At 33.3% G+C, this 20,949-nt stretch overlaps 1 protein-coding gene across 3 annotated transcripts; it reads left to right on the forward strand.

Moving 5' to 3' along the window:
* The first annotated feature begins 4,230 nt into the window (after positions 1-4,230).
* Positions 4,231-7,131, forward strand: LOC145034871 (ATP-citrate synthase alpha chain protein 2-like). Of its 3 annotated transcripts, none has more exons than XM_078983426.1 (10): positions 4,231-4,376; positions 4,534-4,650; positions 5,038-5,214; positions 5,400-5,694; positions 5,791-5,905; positions 5,985-6,066; positions 6,150-6,347; positions 6,433-6,549; positions 6,630-6,746; positions 6,841-7,131. In XM_078983426.1, the coding sequence occupies exons 2-10, from the start codon at positions 4,552-4,554 to the stop codon at positions 6,910-6,912; spliced, it is 1,272 nt and encodes a 423-aa protein (XP_078839552.1). In that variant the 5' UTR covers positions 4,231-4,376; positions 4,534-4,551; the 3' UTR covers positions 6,913-7,131. The 3 variants fall into 3 exon arrangements, with proteins under 3 accessions (XP_078839552.1, XP_078839553.1, XP_078839554.1); XM_078983427.1 differs by having other exon boundaries at positions 4,250-4,376; positions 4,529-4,650; XM_078983428.1 differs by having other exon boundaries at positions 4,299-4,376; positions 4,453-4,650.
* Positions 7,132-20,949: the final 13,818 nt, after the last annotated feature.

Raw genomic sequence — 20,949 nt, forward strand, 5'->3', positions numbered from 1 at the left:
TATATATATATATATATATATATATATATATATATATATATATATATATATTATAAATATTATTACAAATTTTGCAATTAACGTAATTGAATGATTATTAGTTGGTCGAATGAGACACGTGGATGGTTGAACCAAAATGAACTCATAGGATGTTTTCTAGAATGTTGCCTTAGAAAAATTTGTTGGTGGAATATATGATGCAGGTTAACAACAAAGCTTCGGTTAGAACTTATCGGTTACGATGTGAGTTTTTCGTAGTCTGTAGTTGCTCGCACATAAATGTTTATCATGTGGGTTATATGCGGCTTTTCAATAATTTATTCATAGTATGTTTTATGATAAGTATGGTTGTATGCAAATGTTATTTTTGATTTGTTGTCTACTGTGTGTGTTTTTTTGGGTGACATGTTTAGTGGGAACGAGTGGTGTGTTTAATCGTAATGAACATGATGGATGTGTGTGATCGGTAGAGATGAGAATTGAGATTTATACTTATTTCCTTGGATAGTTAAAAAGGATGATGAGTTGTCTCAAGGAGAAGGGAAATGAACATTTGGTTCTTTCTCTGGATAATTAATCATTCCCCTAAATTATCTCATCGGGTGATATATTTGTTGTATGATTTATTGAAGATATGTGATAAAACTATATGTTTTTTTAAGTGATGGACATGTATGTTCAACACGAACTCACTAAACCATAGGCTTACCCATTTACAAACTTTAAATGTGCACAATCCAGCAAACTATTTAGCAAGTGGAAGTAGGAAGGTCAAGGAGAAGGATTTATCAACAACACAACAAATGAGTTCCGCAAAGACGTAACACCCAAAGTTGTTCAATTGAAGATTTTATTTTATTTTATTTTGTTTCCGCTGTAGTTTAGTCTATAAGTAAGTTAAAGTTATTCATGAGAGATGTTGGAACGATTATTTGTCATTTAATCGATATTAGAAAATTAGAGTGTTATAAATTTTACAATTAATTAGCTTTATCTCGTGATGTTTCATGCTTAAAATTTTTATATACTTTATCATTACGTTGTATTATCAATTATGTCTTTATATTTTACATCATTGAATCTTTTAATTAAGCTACCAATTTAAGTAAGAAATAAATAAAGAGGGAATGACTAATCTAGTCGAATCAACTAATGATTTTTCACTTAATAGTCAAATATTTACAATTAGCCAAAAATAGTCAAGGAAACCGTAGTTGAGCAAAATCATCTACTTTTTCAAGGATGGTCTACCGTCTACCGGTCTACGGTTTCGTTGTCTAATATAAAAAATTAAAAAATTAAAAAAAAAAAAAAATTAAAAAAAAAAAAAAAAACCATTTTTTTACCAAAACCGTAGGTGATTGACTCACCTCCAGTATGCTATGTAGAAAATATGGTTCGTGTCCGTATGAACTTGAAGAACAAAACAGGAGGTGAGGGTTCAATAAACTATTGTTTCCTTAAAAAAACTATTATTTCATTCTTGACATTCAAGTATTTTTAATCAAACTATAGAATCAACCAAAATATCATTTACATACAACTAAATCAATATACAAGTTAGAAAAAAAATGCGGTGCACTATGCCACCTACGGTGTACACTGTTTGCACATTTGTATCAACGTGTATACCATAGGTGGCATACCGCACCTACAGTTTGCATTTTAGTTTTTTGCAAAACTCAATACTAATAGATTTCATAGTAAACGACATAAAAAAGACGAAGATTACGAGAAATACCGGGTTGTTGTTTGGAGCCGCCATTGAGAGCGTTTCTCTATTTTCAAACACTCAAAAATGACCTAAATGAAAATTTTCAACTTTATATATTCTCAGCTAATGTACCCTCAAACAGTAGATGAACTTCGAAACAGTAGTCCATTGCACACAAACCGTAGCTCATTTAATCCGGTTATGACAAAACCGTAGGTTTTCTTAGTTGTCTACTCTTTCATTGGCTAATTTTAGCTAAAGACTAAGGGGTTGTTTGTTTTTCTTGTGAAGAGCTGCGCAACCACTTTTGTCTGCGCCGCGCAGACAACGCGCAGACATATGCCCTCGCAGAGTGTTTGTTTTTTGGAAGTGCGCAGACCAAAAAACATCTGCGCGAGGTCTTCCTGGCGCAGACATGAGCCACTGTCTTCAAAGGTCTTCAGACCTCATTTTAACCAAAAAAAAACACCACCCATTTTTTTTTTCTTTCTCTTTTTGCTGAAAATGCATTTTTAATCGTTATGACATGAAATTAAGTTTGAAAAATTAATTTATTTCAATAGCTGCAGACGTTAAAAACAAACAGTCTTCTTATTGCAGACTGCAGACATTTGGTCCACCTCTTCTGCCGCAGAGGCTTGCAGATGTGGTCCGCAGACTGCAGACATTTTGGCTTAAAAAAAACAAACAGCACCTAACTTTTGACTATTAAGTGAAAAATAATTAGGTAATTTGGTTAGTTTTTGTCGTTTCTCATAAATAAATGAATTAACAATTAGCCAAGATTTATAAAACGTGAGACATGGTTTATCTGCACAACAAAAGGGCATATCGTCAATCACTAAATCGTTTTCCTCACCTATTCACGTGCCAACTTATATGACTTTCCTTAACATTTTAGTTGATTACATTTACGGACCTGATTTTATAATCCCCCAAATTAACATAATCTAAAAAAAGTAATAACGTCACAAATATGCTAACCTAAAATATATCTATCAATTTATAATAGATATACTCATAAATCAGTGTTTCACAATTCACATAAATGTTATAATATGATTCAGCAAGCCAAATTGAGCAGCAGCAGCAGAGTGTTGAACAAAGGATGAAGGTGGCCGCCAACCTGAAAGCACGTCAATTCTGAATTGTATAAAATATAAATCCTTGGCAAAGTAATTTACGTAGGATGGGATACTATTTATTTCTTGATATTATTGTTTTTCTAAGATCCTATAATCTTTTTTTATAACAAGATATTAATCTTGGTTTTTGATTTTTTTTTTTTCTTTTTGCAATATTTAATTTCAGTGACACTGCATTTAATTTGGAATGTATGATTTGTAAATATATATATATATATATATATATATATATATATATATATATATATATATATATATATATATATATATATATATATAGACGCAGATCGTTAGACTATAGATGTAATTAACCATAAAAAAAACGTACATTAGTTATAAACTTACAAGAATTTTTATTCTTTCGACAAAAATATGTACTCTTATGTTTCAATTATGAATATTTATGTTTTATACCCGATATCTTGATCTATGACAAACTTTTTGACCTTACATGTTTTTTTTATATATAAATATAATGTTTCTGATAAAATTTCGATCTAAATATTTTCATTTTGATTATAAACATTCTAAGTTCGTGAGTGTAACACTATAAAATAGTCAAATACGAGGGGTTTTGCACAATTTATGAAAGAAAAAGGTGCTCCCCATTGTTGACTTTTTGTCCTCACTCCATTGCTAATAAACCAATAGTATAAACATGTATTTGACACTTCAAGGAAAATCCAACAAAAAAAATATTAAACTAAAGTTTATAAATATGAGTAATTAATAACGCCCGAAAAGATAACATATCAATAACAATATAATGATTGTAATAAAGTTTATAAAAATAACATTTACATTCTAAAATAATTATATTATGTAATTATGCACTCCTAATAATTCGTTGAATATGTTTAAATTTGGATATAAAATTTAGGCCGATAGGAGGTATTGACCGTATATTCTCAAATTGTTTACTGCAACATTTACGAACTAAAATCATAGTTCTACAAATATTTATTCAAATTACAAATTACTAAATAATATGCTTGCTAAAAGAAGCCCTGTTACAAAATTCGATATCTACTATGTAAATTAATTATTTTAATATATGAAGTTTTGAAATCATATTAAACTTATGATAACGAGGTTTACTGTATACTATTTATTATACACTCACTTGGTGCATCACAAACGAATCTTACTTTTTTAATTTAAAAATACGATAAAAAAATATATAATTAATAAATGTAAATGCATTTTTATATAATTAATTAATTTATTTAATTGTACATGTTGTGATACAAGTTTTACCAATTTTGACTTGTGGCCTTGTGGGCGTTGAGGTGTGAGGTGGCCGGTAGGTATCGTCCAGATTACTCTTCTTCCCGCTAAAAGAAACACCCAATAATTTCTAAATAAATATAATTGAAAAATAAATAAAAAGCCACCAAATTCAACTATAAATTGTTTAAGTGTTAGTTCAACATTCTCAGAGTATCCGTTGCATTGCATCTTTCAACCAACAACAACAACACACACACACACACACCCTTTTCTATCATCTCTCACCGGTAAGTTTCAAATTTCTTCAACCTCTATTTGATTATATGCCAATTCATGATCTGAGGTTTTGATAAATCAATCCAGTTTTTAATATCTTGAGTAATCTGATCTGGGTAATGTGGATCTGAGTTAAGATTGTCTGGGTTTGGGTTTGGCGAAGAACAGGGTTTTAGGGCAACAGAAATGGCACGCAAGAAGATCCGAGAGTATGATTCCAAGAGGTTGGTGAAGGAGCATTATAAGAGGATTTCTGGTTCTGAACTCCCCATCAAATCTGCACAGGTAAAAAATAATTTCATGATTTTTTATTTTATTTTTAGATCTATGGCTTTCATTTGGTGCCCTAATTCTTATTGTTATATAACTACATTCAAACTTTACCTCATCGCAAAAACTGTTTTCCTTTTTAATCTGTAATTTGGTTCTGATTTAATTTCTCACTCGAATATTGACATGATACAGCGATTGGCTAATTAGACTTGGTGACTGTTTTGATTTTAATTCCCGTTTGACCCTAACTTTGGGTTTGGAGATTGAAATATTCTTCATCTGAATTCAAGTAAAAAGAACTCAAATACGCAAAAAATACTCCTTTATGTGTGACCTTCGAGCACTATTTTAACAATTGTTGCTGAATCTTCATTGATCGATGTCTTTTTGGTGCATTAGGTTACAGAATCAACCGACTTCAATGAGCTTGTAGAGAGGGAACCATGGTTATCTTCATCCAAACTGGTTGTGAAACCCGACATGTTGTTTGGAAAGCGTGGCAAGAGTGGACTTGTTGCCCTGAATCTTGATTTGGCTCAAGTTGCTGAATTCGTAAAGGAGCGACTCGGGAAAGAGGTAACGATTGTTTAGTATGAAGAATTGAATCAAAAGGAATGGAATCGGTCATTCCATTCCCTTGATTCCATACACAAGAGAACGAATCACATCCCATTCCATTCATACGTGGCAAACAAACATGATTTACTGATTCCATTCCATCTTTGATTTCCATAATTAAAAAACTTGTCTGGATTTGATAGGTTGTAATGGGAGGATGCCAAGGACCCATAACCACATTCATTGTTGAACCATTTGTTCCACATAACGAAGAGTTCTATATCAACATTGTTTCTGAGAGATTAGGGTGTAGCATTAGCTTCTCAGAATGTGGAGGAATTGACATTGAAGAAAATTGGGACAAAGTGAAGACAATCTTTTTACCCACAGGGGTATCTTTAAATCAAGAAATCTGTGCTCCACTTGTTGCCACTCTCCCATTGGAATTCAAATCTGTAATCGAGCAGTTCATCACACACATATATTCCCTATTCATAGGTAAAAAAAAAAAGAAGCAAAACTCATATTTTTTCCCCTAAATCATAAATCTAGTCAAAACCCGTTATTAATCTTGGTGTTTTCTTTCATTTTTAGATCTTGATTTCACTTTCCTAGAAATGAATCCGTTCACATTGGTAGATGGAAAGGCTTATCCTCTTGATATGAGAGGCGAGCTTGATGATACTGCTGCTTTCAAGAACTTCAAAAAGTATACATTTTTTTAAATCTTGATTTCCATAGTTGTGGCAGCTTTGTAATTTTGTCTAACTTCCCTTCTAATTTCACAGATGGGGAAATATCGAATTCCCAATGCCCTTTGGAAGAGTTATGAGTGCTACTGAAAGCTTTATTCATGGACTTGATGAAAAGGTACACATTATATTTGAAAGTTTAACTTTTTTTTTTTCAAGATTTAGTTTTAATTATTATTATTTTTTTTTTGGTTCTTGCAGACTAGTGCTTCTTTGAAGTTCACTGTTCTTAACCCAAAAGGGCGAATCTGGACTATGGTGGCTGGTGGTGGTGCTAGTGTCATCTATGCAGATACAGTTGGAGATCTTGGTTATGCTTCTGAGCTTGGAAACTATGCAGAATATAGTGGTGCACCCAATGAGGAGGAGGTTCTGCAATATGCTCGAGTTGTGATTGATGTAATTACCATTTTACCCTTCAAGAATATGGTTTCATGTCAAGATCCCTTGTTTTTTGAATTCTGATTGTTTATTTTCTTTTCAGTGTGCAACTGCTGATCCTGATGGTCAAAGGAGGGCACTTGTGGTGGGAGGTGGAATTGCAAACTTCACTGATGTTGCAGCCACCTTCAATGGCATCATTCGTGCAATGAAAGAGAAGGTGATAAAATCGGATCTTGTCTTTTTAACTTTTAAACCAAAAGGGCAAAACTGACTTTTCCGTTGGTTAAAAATGTGTAGGTGGCTAAGTTGAAAGCTGCAAACATGCACATCTATGTGCGAAGAGGAGGTCCAAATTACCAAAGAGGGCTTGCAAGAATGCGTGCACTTGGAGCCGAACTTGGTATCCCCATTGAGGTATATTATTAGATTTTATATCCCTTCGTAATGCTTTACTTTTGGAACCTTTCAAGGGCGAATTAGTCAATTCACTTTGGCTTGTGTGTTGTAGGTGTATGGGCCTGAGGCAACGATGACAGGAATATGCAAACAAGCAATTGAATGCATCTCGGTTTCTGCTTAAATTTGGTGGATCTGATTGGACTCTTTTAGCATATGTTTCATTGAAAATGTTAAAATCTTGGAATTTATACGTCAATAAGAGTGTTGTAAGTTGAATTTTATGATTTGTGTATCTTTGGGTTAAGTGTATGATGATGCCTTTGCTCATCTCTATTTTTTGGGGTCTATTGGTTTTTGGATCCACATTTGGGATGAATAAAAGGAAATTGTTTTTGCAAAATTGAATGAGTTTTTTGGCCTCTCAAGCCTATTTCACGAAGTAACTCGCTAATAATTATGGAATTACAAGAATGAAGACCCTCAACATTTCAACAATCTTGAATACCATCCCAACTTTTCATCCATGTTCTCTCTATATCCCATCACATCATGGACTCTTAACTATTAATCTTATTTATATATGATAAATATGATCACTTTTCTTATATGAATCAATATCAAATAAATAAAACGTGTTCTAAATAGAGTTTGAGTGTAGTAGTAAGTGAATGACTCTTTTCGACTTAATGAGGACATAACTTAATGGGATAGATATACAGAAGCGTTTTTTACTTAAGAGTTAATACATACAACATGTCTTGATATGTTCAGTGAAAGAAGAAAGCATTTATCCATTTAGATCTCCTTTTTATTTCTTTACCCTTTAGCCTTGCTTTTTTTTATAGCCCTATGGTTGTTTGCCACTTCTAGTCTCCATGTTCCATCCTTTCCATTGTCAAATCACATCTTCACATTGGGATGCATGACATAGTCAACATTACGTTGTATCATTGTAAGTTTATGGAAGAATCCATAAAGAGTTAGCCCATTTGAATCATAGATCATGGATAATAAGCCCAAGAATATGGATTAGGGTTTTCTTATAACTCTTGGATTCCTAAAATCATACTAGGTCCAACCTTAGCCTATACACTAAAACCAACAATATTGACTAAAAGTCAACCCAGGTTAACAAATCAAAGTCAACAGTCCAAAGTCGAACAACCAAAAACACTTCAACGATTCGCCACATCGTGGCCTCCCATTGGCCACGTCGTGGCAACAAGATGATAAAACAGTTGGGGCTCACTCTAGTCGCCACATCCTGGTGGCAAAGTGCCATGACATGTGAACGGGATCTATAACAACTTAATGCATTAAGATGCTTCCCACCACACCAAAGGCTCCAAAGCTCAGATCTACTTCTTCCTAAAGTATTGATCGATAAATTTTGTAACTTTATCCCTTAGGACATCCCCATACACTAAGATCTCAAAACCAAGGTCCTAATGGAAATTGAAGGTATGACTCAACCATTAAGCAATTATTCACAAAAGCCATTTCCCTAAAGTTTCCAGAAGGGTTTCCTACACCTAATGGACCATAAAAAATCGTAGGTTTATGGACATGCATGTCCAATGCATGTCCTTCCTAATTTAGGTTATAATCATGAGAAAATGTGCTTAAACTTTTGCATGGGACCAAATTCTCCAAGATACTCTAGATCTACAACATATGAACTCAAAGAGGCCTGATGGATACATAAACTTGCCAACTTTATGGAATCCTTCCTTTTAAATATTCATAATCATGAATAAAAGGGAGAAGAAATCCAGATCTGGAAGCATATCACCAAAATGTTAGGACCTTGAACACTTATAAAGGTCCAAAGAATGCATAAGAGAAGGATGATGAGGCTTGCTTGTTGGATCAACACACTAGAACACTTTCTTCTTCTTCTTCTTCTTCAAGCCACCAAAAGCACCAAAATGAGCTAAAATCACCAAGAGAGGCTAGGGTTAGGGTTTTTGAGGTTTAAGGGTAATGGAGGCTGAGGGAGATGACCAATAATAGGAGATAAGGTGTCTATATACAGAGAAACCCTAAAAATCTTAAGTTTTGGCCTGCAGTGGCTGCCACATTGTGGAGTTCAGTAAAACGTGCGTTCAAGAATAACTTTGCCATGTCGTGGGCTTCCATGCGCCACGTCGTGGCATGAATTTTTTTTTCCAAAAATTCCATCTTTGATTCTGCTAAGTTTTAAGCTACACCAATCTGGAAAAAAGGGTGTTATAGTAGATGTATAGGGGAGAAACGATAGACATATGACGACAACAAACGACATACATGAGGCGTAGATGAACGGTCATATCATGGAATCAAGGGAAGGGATGTGTCTGGGAGAATAAGGGGAAAAGATGAATACGCTTGTGAGTCTGGAGAAAAAAAATGAACAAGGAAACTATAGATACATGTCGAGGTTGTTTTTAATTTGTTTTTATAATATTTAAATTTGTAAATAATGAAAATAAAATAAATAAAGAGTAAATAAAAAACTTTCTATTTGATATTATTAAAGATTATAAAAGAAATATATAAGAAATGACAAAGTAGTCTTTTTATATAGATAAAATGATTGGGACTGCAATTTGTAAAAACCGTAGGGATGTAAATTATCGATTTTCTAACTTAGGGATCAAAATTGTAATTTACTCTTGTTTTATTTAGTATAAAACCTATTTAAGGGGGGAGGGTATCCAATCATTTCAACCCACTCAACTCACTTGTAACATCAGTTCCACATCGATTTCTCTCTCTCTCTCTCTCTCTCTCTCTCTCTCTATATATATATATATATATATATATATATATATATATATATATATATATATATATATATATTTCCCAAACACAACATATGGAAACATATTTTTTACAACTCACTCATTTTATTTTATTTTTTAAAACAAATTCAAACTAACTAAAAACATACAAAACTAATTCACAAAATATTAAAATATGCAAAAATAATTCAAAAAAATTAAAAACATACAAACACATTTTAGTACAAATTTGTATGCATAATGACAAGTAACTTTTGATTGTGGTGAGAGTGTGTGCCTAGATATAGAGAGGCATGGAATGAGTTATGTAACCCGTCAATCTTCCCTTATATGGTACCATCTATTACTCGTGATCATCATCTTGGAGGTACCTCGGTACCTACCCATCTTTCCTTCATGTTTTTTTACCATACTGTGCACCCTTAAATGTCTGAAAATATGAACATTTTCGAAAAGCATGAACCTGATAGAAAATCATGAACATCTTAATGCATTGCAAACCATGAACATGTTCGAAGATCAAGTTCATGCTCACAAAATGAAGAACTTGTTCGAAAATGAAGATGTCACTTTTTATTAATCTTTGGTTTATATTCGAGTGATCATCAAACCAATAAAAATAGGGACAACCACATAAGTATTCATGTATATCACATGAGGTTCTTAGTTACTAGGACTCCCACCAATAACGAGAGTAGAAATTGGAGATGAGGTACCTATCAACATTCTTAATCTAATTTAAGAATGAGAGAAAATTTGGTAAAAGATCATCTCACCCAACCTTGGACCTGGAGGACATTACAAAGATGACAATCTCAATGGCGCCCATAGATATTCAAAAAACACCAATAAAGTTATATCTATCTCTAGCTTTAATGAACATTCGGGTGAAGTGTGTCGGTGACTAATATTTCTATGAGTTATTATCGACCAAGAGGTAGAATTTCATTCATATTTTTTGGATAACTATATAGATTATGTAGGAAAAATGTATTATGTATGAAACCTTCTTAATATAAATAAAATTATAAGATTGTGTAATTCATGAGTATGTGGTGGTCGTATATTTAATGGATGTGTTCTTTGGTAATAAATTCCTCAAATTATATGAAATGGAAGTAAATTATTAGAAATAATAACTCACATGAAACATAATAGATTATTGAAATTGATGTATACATAGTACAACTCAAAATGAGCATGTACATTTTACAATGTTTATCATATAACACGTGTGTTGATTTAACAACAATTTCTTCATAAATTTATGAATCAATAGTTGCATCTTAGATGATGGCAACTCGTATGAAAAATTAATCTTTAACATATTTCACTTGAGTTGCCATCTTGTCGTCTCTACTACCACCGTGTGTACTTGGATTAATCTTTAACAAATCGTTTATTTTCTTGGTTTTATGTCATCTTTTGACTGATGGCCAAATCATATGTGAAAACCTACAGGTGAGACTATATTTAGGCCAGCTCTATCATTAAGATTGAGCTTTCGTAGTTCACGATTTGATTATTGCAAACACATGTTATAGGTTAAAGACTTGAAACTGCCTCCTGAAAATGTTTGAAAATAAAACAAAATTTTCATACTTCACGATTTGATTATTACAAACACATTTTGAGCTACCTATTTCATAAAAGGTAGTCATAAAATCATAATAAACTTTAAAAATGTTTGAAAATAAAACAAAATTTTCAAACATGTTTTAGCTAAGAAAATGAATCCTTAAAAATATAACCACGTTCAAAAATATACATGCGCTCGAAAATGTTAGCAAATCTTTTTTTAAACATGTTTTACTCTGGAAAATAATATTTAGTCCAATGCAAAAAAAAATCCTTATTTTCGAAGAAGTTTCAGAAACACTTAGTCAGCTCAAAAATCCAAAATTTTTAACATGTTTTATTTCATAAAACCATATTTCAAAAATTATTATTTTTATTGTAAATTTGATGTAATTAAGACTAAAACTAACAAAGTTAAACTAAAACATTATAAAGTAAAGAAGGAGATTTGAGAGGATTCTTGAACACTTAGAAGATTGTATTCAAAATGCGGTGTTTATTTCTTTCACATTTGATGGGTATTTATACTACATACCATCTTATTCTTACATCATCAAAATAGTAACTAAATAGTTAATGAAAACTATTTGAAGGGTGAAAATGTTCATCCACATGCTATGTATAACTCAATGATTTTATGGCTTTTATAACACTCCCCCTTGCATGACATTTTTTTTTCAAATCTAAGTTCAACCTCGAAGTACTGCCTTATTAAAAACCTTGCTAAAGAAAACCTAGTAGGAAAAACTTTAACGGAGGGAAAAAGAGTGCAATATATAGTTGACTCCCCCTCATTTAGACATATGTTACGTTACGTGTTACGCACATGTCACATTCCAATGACATGTACATGTTTTCTGAAGATTGTAGTAGGAAGTGCTTGCGTGAAGAGGTCTGCTAAATTGTTGCTAGATTGAACATATTCTATCTCAACCTTTTGATCTTTTATAAGCTCTTGAATGTACTCAAAAAACTTTGGAGGTATGTGTTTTGTCATGTCATTCTTGATATATCATTCTTTCATTTGAGTGACACATGCTAAGTTATCTTCATAAATTAATGTTGTACCTTTATCTTTCTTTAGTCCACATGAAGATAAAATGAGTTGTTTCATCAATATTAACCATGTGCATTCTCTACTAGCTTCATTTAGTGCAATTATTTCAGCATGATTTGAGGAGATAGCGACAATTGGTTGCTTTTGAGAGCGCCAGGAAATTGCGGTACCTCAGTTCATGAACACGTATCCAGTTTGAGATCTAGCTTTATGAGGATCAGATAAATAGTCTGCATCTGCATAATCAATCAAACCTTGTTTTGTATCATTAGGATAAAATAACCCTAAATCAATAGTTCCTCGAAGACATCGCAAAATATGTTTAATCCCATTCCAATGTCTTTTTGTTGCTAAGTAGTGGGTTAGTGTTAGATTTGAATAAGTGTTGTTACTCGTCTGAAATGGAAAGAAATATTATTTCCTTTCATGGTTTGTACAAACAAGGATTTACTTTTTCATTTGATAATGAAGTTGGTGGTATTAATGCTTTTTATAATAATGTTCTTTATTTTAAAGCATTACCTTGTGATGGTGTATATGAAACTGTGTTGGTTGTAGACAACTTAGGAAATAATGTATTACATATTGATTCTTCCACTAGTTTGGATAAAGCATCCTTATGGCATTTTTGTTTTGGACATGTTAACAAGAAGCGCATAGGCCAACTCCAGAAGGCTGGAGTCTTGGAGTCATTTGACTTAAGGTCATATGATAGTTGTGAGTCTTGTTTGCTTGGAAAAATGACAAATTCACCCTTCACTGGTACTTGTGCTAGGGGTGAAGGTTTGTTGGACCTCATACACACAGATGTGTGTGGACCTTTCAGAACTGCCACTAGGGATGCTAACCACTTCTATGTGACTTTTACTGATGATTAAAGTAGATATGGTTATGTCTAATTAATCAAGCATAAGTCAGAAACCTTTGAAAAGTTCAAAGAGTTTAAGTAGAAAGTGGAGAATCAGTTGGGCAGGAACATTAAGATGCTCCAATCCGATCGAGAAGGAGAGTATCTTAGTACAGAGTTCCTTGACTATCTTAAGGAATGTTAAATTGTTTCACAATTGACACCTCCCAGAACATCACAGCTTAATGGTGTGTTTGAGAGGCGTAATTGAACCTTGTTAGACATGGTTCGTTCCATGATGAGTCGAGATTCGTTACCAATCTCATTCTGGGGGTATGCCTTAGAGATTGCCGCCCATATCCTTAATCTAGTCCCTACCAAGATGGTTGCCAAAACACCTCACGAGATGTGGACTGAGAAAGTTCCCAACTTGGACCACATCAAGATTTGGGGTTGCGAGGATTTCGTGAGGCGTGAGACTCAGGACAAGATCGAACCTCGTAGTGAGCGGTGTATGTTCATCGGCTACCCATAGAAATCCTTTGGTTACCTCTCCTACAGACCCAGTGAGAATGTGGTCTTTGTGGCAAGGATAGGGGTCTTTCGCGAGAGAGAGTTTATAAGCCAAGGAAATAGTGCGAGGCAAATTGATCTTGAAAAACTTCAAGAGTCAAGCGGTGAAGGAACCTCAAACCCTAGCAATCAACCTGAGGAGGAAACTCATGTTGATGAGTCCATAGCTCCGAGGCGTTCCACAAGAGTTAGGAATCCACCTTAGCATTACTATGGTTTTCATATTACTGCGGAAGGTGATGCATTTCTCAGTGATAGTACACTGGTAAATTTGGATGAGCCTAATAGCTTCAAGGAAGCCATGGAAGGCCCTGAGTCTGCCAAATGGAAATAGGCCATGGACAGCGAGACTCAGTCCATGTATGACAATCATGTTTGGAACTTGGTTGACAATGTATCGGGCCGTAAGATGGTCGGATGAAAATGGATCTTCAAGAAGAAGACCGACATGGATGAGAATGTACACACTTATAAAGCACGATTGGTTGTGAAGGGCTTTACTCAAACTCCGGGAATTAACTATGATGAGACCTTCTCACAGGTAGCGAAGATTAAGTCTATTAGGGTTATGCTAGCCATAGTTGCGTTTCATGATTATGAAATATGGAAATGGATGTCAAAACCGCTTTCCTTAATGGAAAGTTGGCTGAGGATGTTTACATGAGTCAACCAGCGGGTTTTGTCGATGCAAAGCACCCTAATAGAGTGTGTAATCTTGAGAAATCCATCTATGGATTGAAACAAGCATCTCACAGATGGAATCTTTATTTTGATGAGAAAGTAAAAGAGTTGGGTTTTTCGAGGAGCGAAGATGAGTCATGTGTATACGTTAAGGCTAGTGGGAGTATAGTTAGGTTTTTGGTATTGTATATGGACGACATATTACTCATAGGAAATGACATCCCAACCTTGCAGAAGGTTAAATCCTGGCTTGGGAAGTGTTTCGCTATGAAGGATCTTGGAGAAGCTGCCTATATCCTAGGGATAAGGATTTTGAGAGAAATGAGTAAGAGACTAATTAGACTTACTCAAAGTACCTACTTGGATAAGGTGCTGAAGAGGTTCAGCATGCAGCATTCCAAGAAAAGTGACTTACCATTCTAGTGTAACGCCAAACTGAGTAATACTCAGAGCCCGAGTATAGAGGCTGAGATAGCTGAGATGACTAGAGTACCATATGCTTCCGCTGTAGGCTTAATCATGTATGCTATGATTTGTACTCGCCCTGATGTATCCTTTGCTTTGAGCATGGTCAGCAGATATCAAGGGAATCACTAGAATGCGGTGAAGAATATTCTCAAGTACCTACGAAGGACTAGGAACTGGGTCCTTACCCTTGGTGGGAGTGATGACTTAAGAGTGGTGGGGTATAGTGATGTTGGTTTCCAGATTGATAGAGATAACTTCCACTCTCACTCAGGCTGGGTCTTTACCCTAAATGGAGGAGCAATAACTTGGAAGAGTTCCAAGCAAGAAACAACAACTGATTCAACTTGCGAATCATATAACATAGCAGCAAGCGAGGCGGAAAAGGAGGCTATATGGCTAAAGAACTTCATTAGAAACCTTGGAGTTGTACCAGCTATTAAGGATCCTATGGAGATTTTCTGTGACAATGAGGGTGCAATTGCCTTAGCTAAGGAACCAAGGGATCACGAAAGATCCAGGCACATCGATAGAAAATACCACTTCATTAGACATCAGATAGAAGAAGGACTCCTCGTGGTAAAGAGGGTATCATCGGATGAGAACCCCAACAGATCCCCTCACGAAGGGACTATATAGGGTTAAGCATTTATAGCATGCGAGGCGCATCGAGCTGAAGGATGATACAGTTTTACAGATTAGATAGTTATTTCTGAAACTTGTAAAATGTAAATTGACATTTGATGATTAAATAAAAGTTGTTGTTTATTTATAAGTAAGGTGTTGCTATCTTGTGTTAATTATTTACTATTGTTTCAATTTTGCATGTTTTGACTTCTAGAATAATTACTTTATTCAAACTCTCCACAGTCAGCCATATATTGGAAGTAGATATGAATCAAGACTATCATGAATTGGGCTTGTAGATGTCTAAGATGTTATACATAGCACAAGCTGCTACAACATTCTTGAATGCTCATTAGTTCTGAGTATTGGACTCAACCCACGCTCACTTGTATCACTTCATGGAATTTATCTCGAGTGATCGTGAGACGGTAACATCATATAAGTCTTCAAACCTAGAGATATGAGTTGTTGATTATGAGTTGGTTGGGCATTGATTGTACGAAAACGCATCGGTAACTCGATGTTATAAAACTTGCTTTTGTGTATGATTCAACAAATAGTTAGTACAAACATATGAGTCAAAGTTTATCTGTTCCTTCTAGTCCTTGGAGGATTAGAAGCGATATCTGGGCCCCTCGATGATTTTGTTTTGACCTATGTACCGGGCCCGGTCAGAACCAAATTGATGTGTTCATTTTAGTTCTATGTCAAACAAATCATAAATCGGGAAACAAACTGTTGGACAATAAGTACGACATTGTTCCATGTATTTGTCCGGCTGATATCTAGAACAGAGGATTATATGATCACTTATCTTAAATGGCACATCATCCTCTTAGTTCTGCGAGACTTTGAAAGAGCTACGATTGTTGGTCAGTTCCTGAAGTCATACCTGTAACTATAGTTATTAGACTTATCCAAGTGGGAGACTGTTGGATAAGGTGTCTAAGTCCATAACTATATTTAGTATGTACTTGACCCGGTTTGGCATGGTCCATTTGGATTGCATGGCATCTCAAAAATTGGAGACAAAATGAGAAAAAGGACACTTACGATTTGTTAATATATTATAAGTTATAATATATTAATATGAAATCATATTATTTAATTAGTATTGATCAAGAATTAATTTGGAATTAATTTTGTGATAAAAAAGAGACTAATTAAATATGCTAGGATTGATTAAGTAAATTTTTCATTCTTGTATGGTGGGCTTACGGTTCATGATTCACTAGATTAGGCTAGGACCCATTGGGTACTCCATGGATGCTTCATGGAGGTTAAAACCCATGGATCATGGGGAATAAGGGAAATGAAAAGCCATGCACAATTAGGGTTTACATGGTGTAACCCTACATGTGACACACTATATAAAGAACCTCACATGGAGCAAAATCGACACTAAGACTAAAAGGGTGAGGGCTAGCCGATTTTGTGATCAAGTGTTCTTCTCTCAAGTTATTCCAAGAGTTGTGGTGTTGTGTGAAACATATGAGGCATCATATTTGGGGTACTAAGCTCACAAGGTCTTAAGGAATCCAAGCTACAAGAAAGGCTTGTCATTCTACTAGTTTTATATTACAAGTACCCCATGCCATGCTAGTTAGGATAAAAACCTTGGAAAAATCAAATTTGCATGAATATTAGAGAAAACATAGATCCAAGTTTTCTAGGGTTGCAGATACACCATAGGAGTGTTAGAATGCTCAAACCCCATCAAACATCACATGTTAAAGGTTCAAGATATCTTATAATGGAGACTGACTCATAACCAACATATATTCCCAACCTTCTTTGAGGACCCATTTTTATCCTTTGTGGTGGTGCAATGGGGACATATACTGCACACCCAAAAATTCTCAAATGTGATATATTTGGCTCTTGACCAAAAGCAAGTTGTAGGGCAGAGTATACATGATATGAACTTGGTCTCATGCGTATCAATGATCTAGCATGTAAGATTACATGGCCCCAAACGTAAACATGAAGTTTGGTTCTCATTATCAATGGTCTAGCTATTAGCTGGAGAAGTTTAATCAGTGATTCGGCTAAACCATTTTATGTGTGTACATGAGCAACTGGATGCTCAATGACAATTCCTACAGACATACAATAGTCATTAAATGCTTGTGAAGTAAATTCATCATCATTATCAAGTCTCACTCATTTGATAGTATAATTAGGGAAATGTGCCCTTAATTTAATAATTTGGGAAAGAAACTTTGCAAATGCCACATTACGAGTTGATAATAAGCAAACATGAGACCATTTGTTGCATGCATCTATTAGGACCATAAAGCATTTAAATGGTCTAGCTGGTAGATGAATTGGTCCATATATCACCTTGAATTCTTTCTAGAAATATAGATGACTCCATTTCAACTTTCATTGGAGAATGTTTTATAATTAACTTTCCTAGGGAACACGATGTACATGGTCTTTTTCTACTGGACTGAGGGAACTTCTGGTCCTTTAATAGGTGCCCATGCGTATTCTCAATTATCCTTCGCAACATTGTTAATCCTGGGTAGCCTAATCTATCATGCCATAAACTGAATGTCATAGGATCACAATGTTTTTCTTTGACTACCATATTTGATTCAATCATATGTATATATGTATAATGCAAACCGGAATCAAGTGTTGGTAGTTTTTCAAGCACATGGTTTTTGTCTATAATATACATATATTTCTTATTTTCAATGGTCATAGTTTTTGTGTCATATCCTTTGAAATATATTTCATTGAAATTCAGTAAGTTTCTATTAGACTTTGGAGAAAATAATTCATTTTCTATAATAAAAACTTTGTACCATTTGGTAATATAAATTGGGTGTTTCCAGTCCCCTCTATCAAGTCTGCAGGACCTGATATTGTATGTATGACTACTTTTGTTGGCACTAATTTTGAAAAATATTTCTTTGATTTCAAAATAGTATGTGTACTACCAGTATCTGCTATGCAAAGATCTCCAACCTTTTCTTGGTGTTGTGCTCCTCATATTAAACTTCACATATGAAAGAATAATAAGCCAATAAACAAAAGCACAATAATTATTATAAAGAAACTTCATTTATTGTAGGAAAGACATTACATGAAAAACAAAGGAAGGAAAAACAGGTTTACAAGAACAATAACATAAATTTTTAGTTTGTGTCTTCCATGTCATTGCAGAAATCAGCAACAATTAGCGGAGTGTGTTCAACATTATCAATGATGTTTGCTTTTTTTTTTCCTTTTCCATTAATGGACTCTCGATAAAGTTTACAAAGATGTGCAGGTGTATGACAGGTCCTTGACATATGGCCTGTGCTACTACATCTATAACATGAACCATCAGATTTTTGTGATATCTCAACATCATGCCTTGCTACTTTGGCCTTTTCTTATGTATGGATATTGTTTCTTTGTAAATATTGATAATTATTTCTTTTCTGGACACGACAACAATTATTACCTTGTCCGCGACCAAAATTATGGTTCTGATTATGGCTTTGGTATCGAGTAAAATAGCCACGGCCTCGTCCTCGACCATGACCACGTCCTCGTCTACGTGTATTGTTTCAATAACCATCAGTATTTGTAGCATTTGCTTCAGGATGTGCTACTGATCCCGTTAGACGAGATTCATGGTTTTTCATCAAGAGCTCATTGTTTTACTCTGAAACAAGTAGTCATGCATTCAATTCAAAATATTTTGTGAACTTTTGCAATCGATGTTGTTGCATCAAGGTAATGTTTGTTGCATGAAATGTGGAGTACGTTTTCTCCAACATATCTTCATCAGTAACTTTTGTCCACAATACTTGAGTTATGAACATATTCCGAACAAAACTGAGTTGTATTCATTTACTTTCTTGAACTCTTGAAACCTTAGTGTTCTCTACTCATCTCTAGCATTTGGAAGTATAACTTCCTTTTGATGATCAGATCTTTCTTTCTAGAGATTCCAGAGAACACTTGGATCAATAATATAAAGATATTCAAATATCAACATTTCATCAATATGCTTACGAAGGAAAACTTGTGTTTTCGCCTTGTCTTGTGTCAAGTAATTATTAAATTCATGTATAGCATTTGAGATTCCCATGGATTCAAGATGCATTTTTACATCTATCATCCATAGCATATAGTTTTTCCCACTAACTTCAAGTGCTGCAAACTCGACCTTTGCAATGTTAGACATTTTGTAACTATAAATTTAAACAAAATAACAAAATGAAAATTAAAATCCATTTATTTCAATATGTATTGCACAATAGAAGCGGGAGAAGAATCATCACATACAAGACTAAGAAATGATAAAATAAATCAGGATAAAATACATTCGGCGTGAGATTGAAAAATAGGAAGCTAAGTGCTATAGTCATTATAGTTGCGAGAATTACAACCGGATGAATCATTTTGATCTTGATAACCTTGAAAAGTGAGATAATTTACTCATTTTTTTGTAGAAAGAAATATGATAGTGATGTTATTTATAGTAAAAAAACAGTCGTTATTTTTGTTATTTATAACTGTTGCATATATATTGTTGTTGTTGTTGTTGTTGTTGTGTGTGTGTGTGTGTGTGTGTGTGTGTGTATATATATATATATATATATATGTGTGTGTGTGTGTGTGTGTATGTATATCTATTTTATAAATCATTCAATAAGACCTTTAATTCGTACACGATTTTACTTGGTATAATTTTATTAATTAGAAACATAAATAAATATTAGTAAATGTTTACATAAAATCGTAAAGAATATCTAAAATATAAATAAATAAACATTGTCATGTATAAATAAATGTTAGTATATATAAATAAAAATTAGTTGCATAATTTAAATATTAATATGTATAAATAAAAGCTAATTGCATAAAGTAAATGTTAGTATAAGAAATAAAAATAGTAGTCCATAATGAATAAATTTTATTAATTTATTAGTATTTTTGTTTTTAATATGATGGAGGTTTTCATACTTAATAATGTTTTTTTTACTAAGTAATACATACCTTGATTAAGATAGATGTGATTTTCACTTGTTTAATAACCTTGATTAGAACTTTCATACTTATAACCTAATGTAAATTTGATGTAATTAAGACTAAAACTAACAAAGTTATACTAAAACATTATAAAGTAAAGAATGAGATTTGAGAGGATTCTTAAACACTTAAAAGATTGCATTCAAGATGGGATGTTTATTTCTTTCACGTTTGATGAGTATTTATACTACATATTATCATATTTTTACATCATCAAAATAATAATTAAATAGTTAATAAAAACTATTTGAATGGTAAAAAATATTTATCAACATATTATGTCTAACTTAATGATTTATAACTCAATGATTTTAGGTTTTTATAACAATTTTCAAATACTATGTTCATATGGGGTTTTTACTTTTTTTTTTTTTTAAAGAAAATATGGTTATTTAAAAATAATAGTGTTTGCGAAATATGGTCATCGGGGTTAATATACATAGATTTAAACATTACTTTCCTTATAGCTTAAGAAATATATATTTTAAAATAGAAATAATATAATTTGATTTATATAAAAGATATAACAAAATAGTACAAAAATCAAATTTGTGGGGCAGAAATATATTTTGA

The sequence above is a fragment of the Lactuca saligna genome, chromosome 3 (assembly GCF_052625555.1).
Source record: "Lactuca saligna cultivar CGN05327 chromosome 3, ASM5262555v1, whole genome shotgun sequence".
NCBI classification, from domain to species: domain Eukaryota; kingdom Viridiplantae; phylum Streptophyta; class Magnoliopsida; order Asterales; family Asteraceae; genus Lactuca; species Lactuca saligna.

What these genes read in the sequence shown, in the direction of transcription:
- LOC145034871 (XM_078983426.1), top strand. Translation starts at nt 4,552, where the DNA reads ATGGCACGCAAGAAGATCCGAGAGTATGATTCCAAGAGGTTGGTGAAG. An exon ending in ATGCTCGAGTTGTGATTGAT is followed by an intron (nt 6,348 to 6,432) that starts GTAATTACCATT and finishes TTTTCTTTTCAG; the next exon opens with TGTGCAACTGCTGATCCTGA. An exon ending in AACTTGGTATCCCCATTGAG is followed by an intron (nt 6,747 to 6,840) that starts GTATATTATTAG and finishes TGTGTGTTGTAG; the next exon opens with GTGTATGGGCCTGAGGCAAC.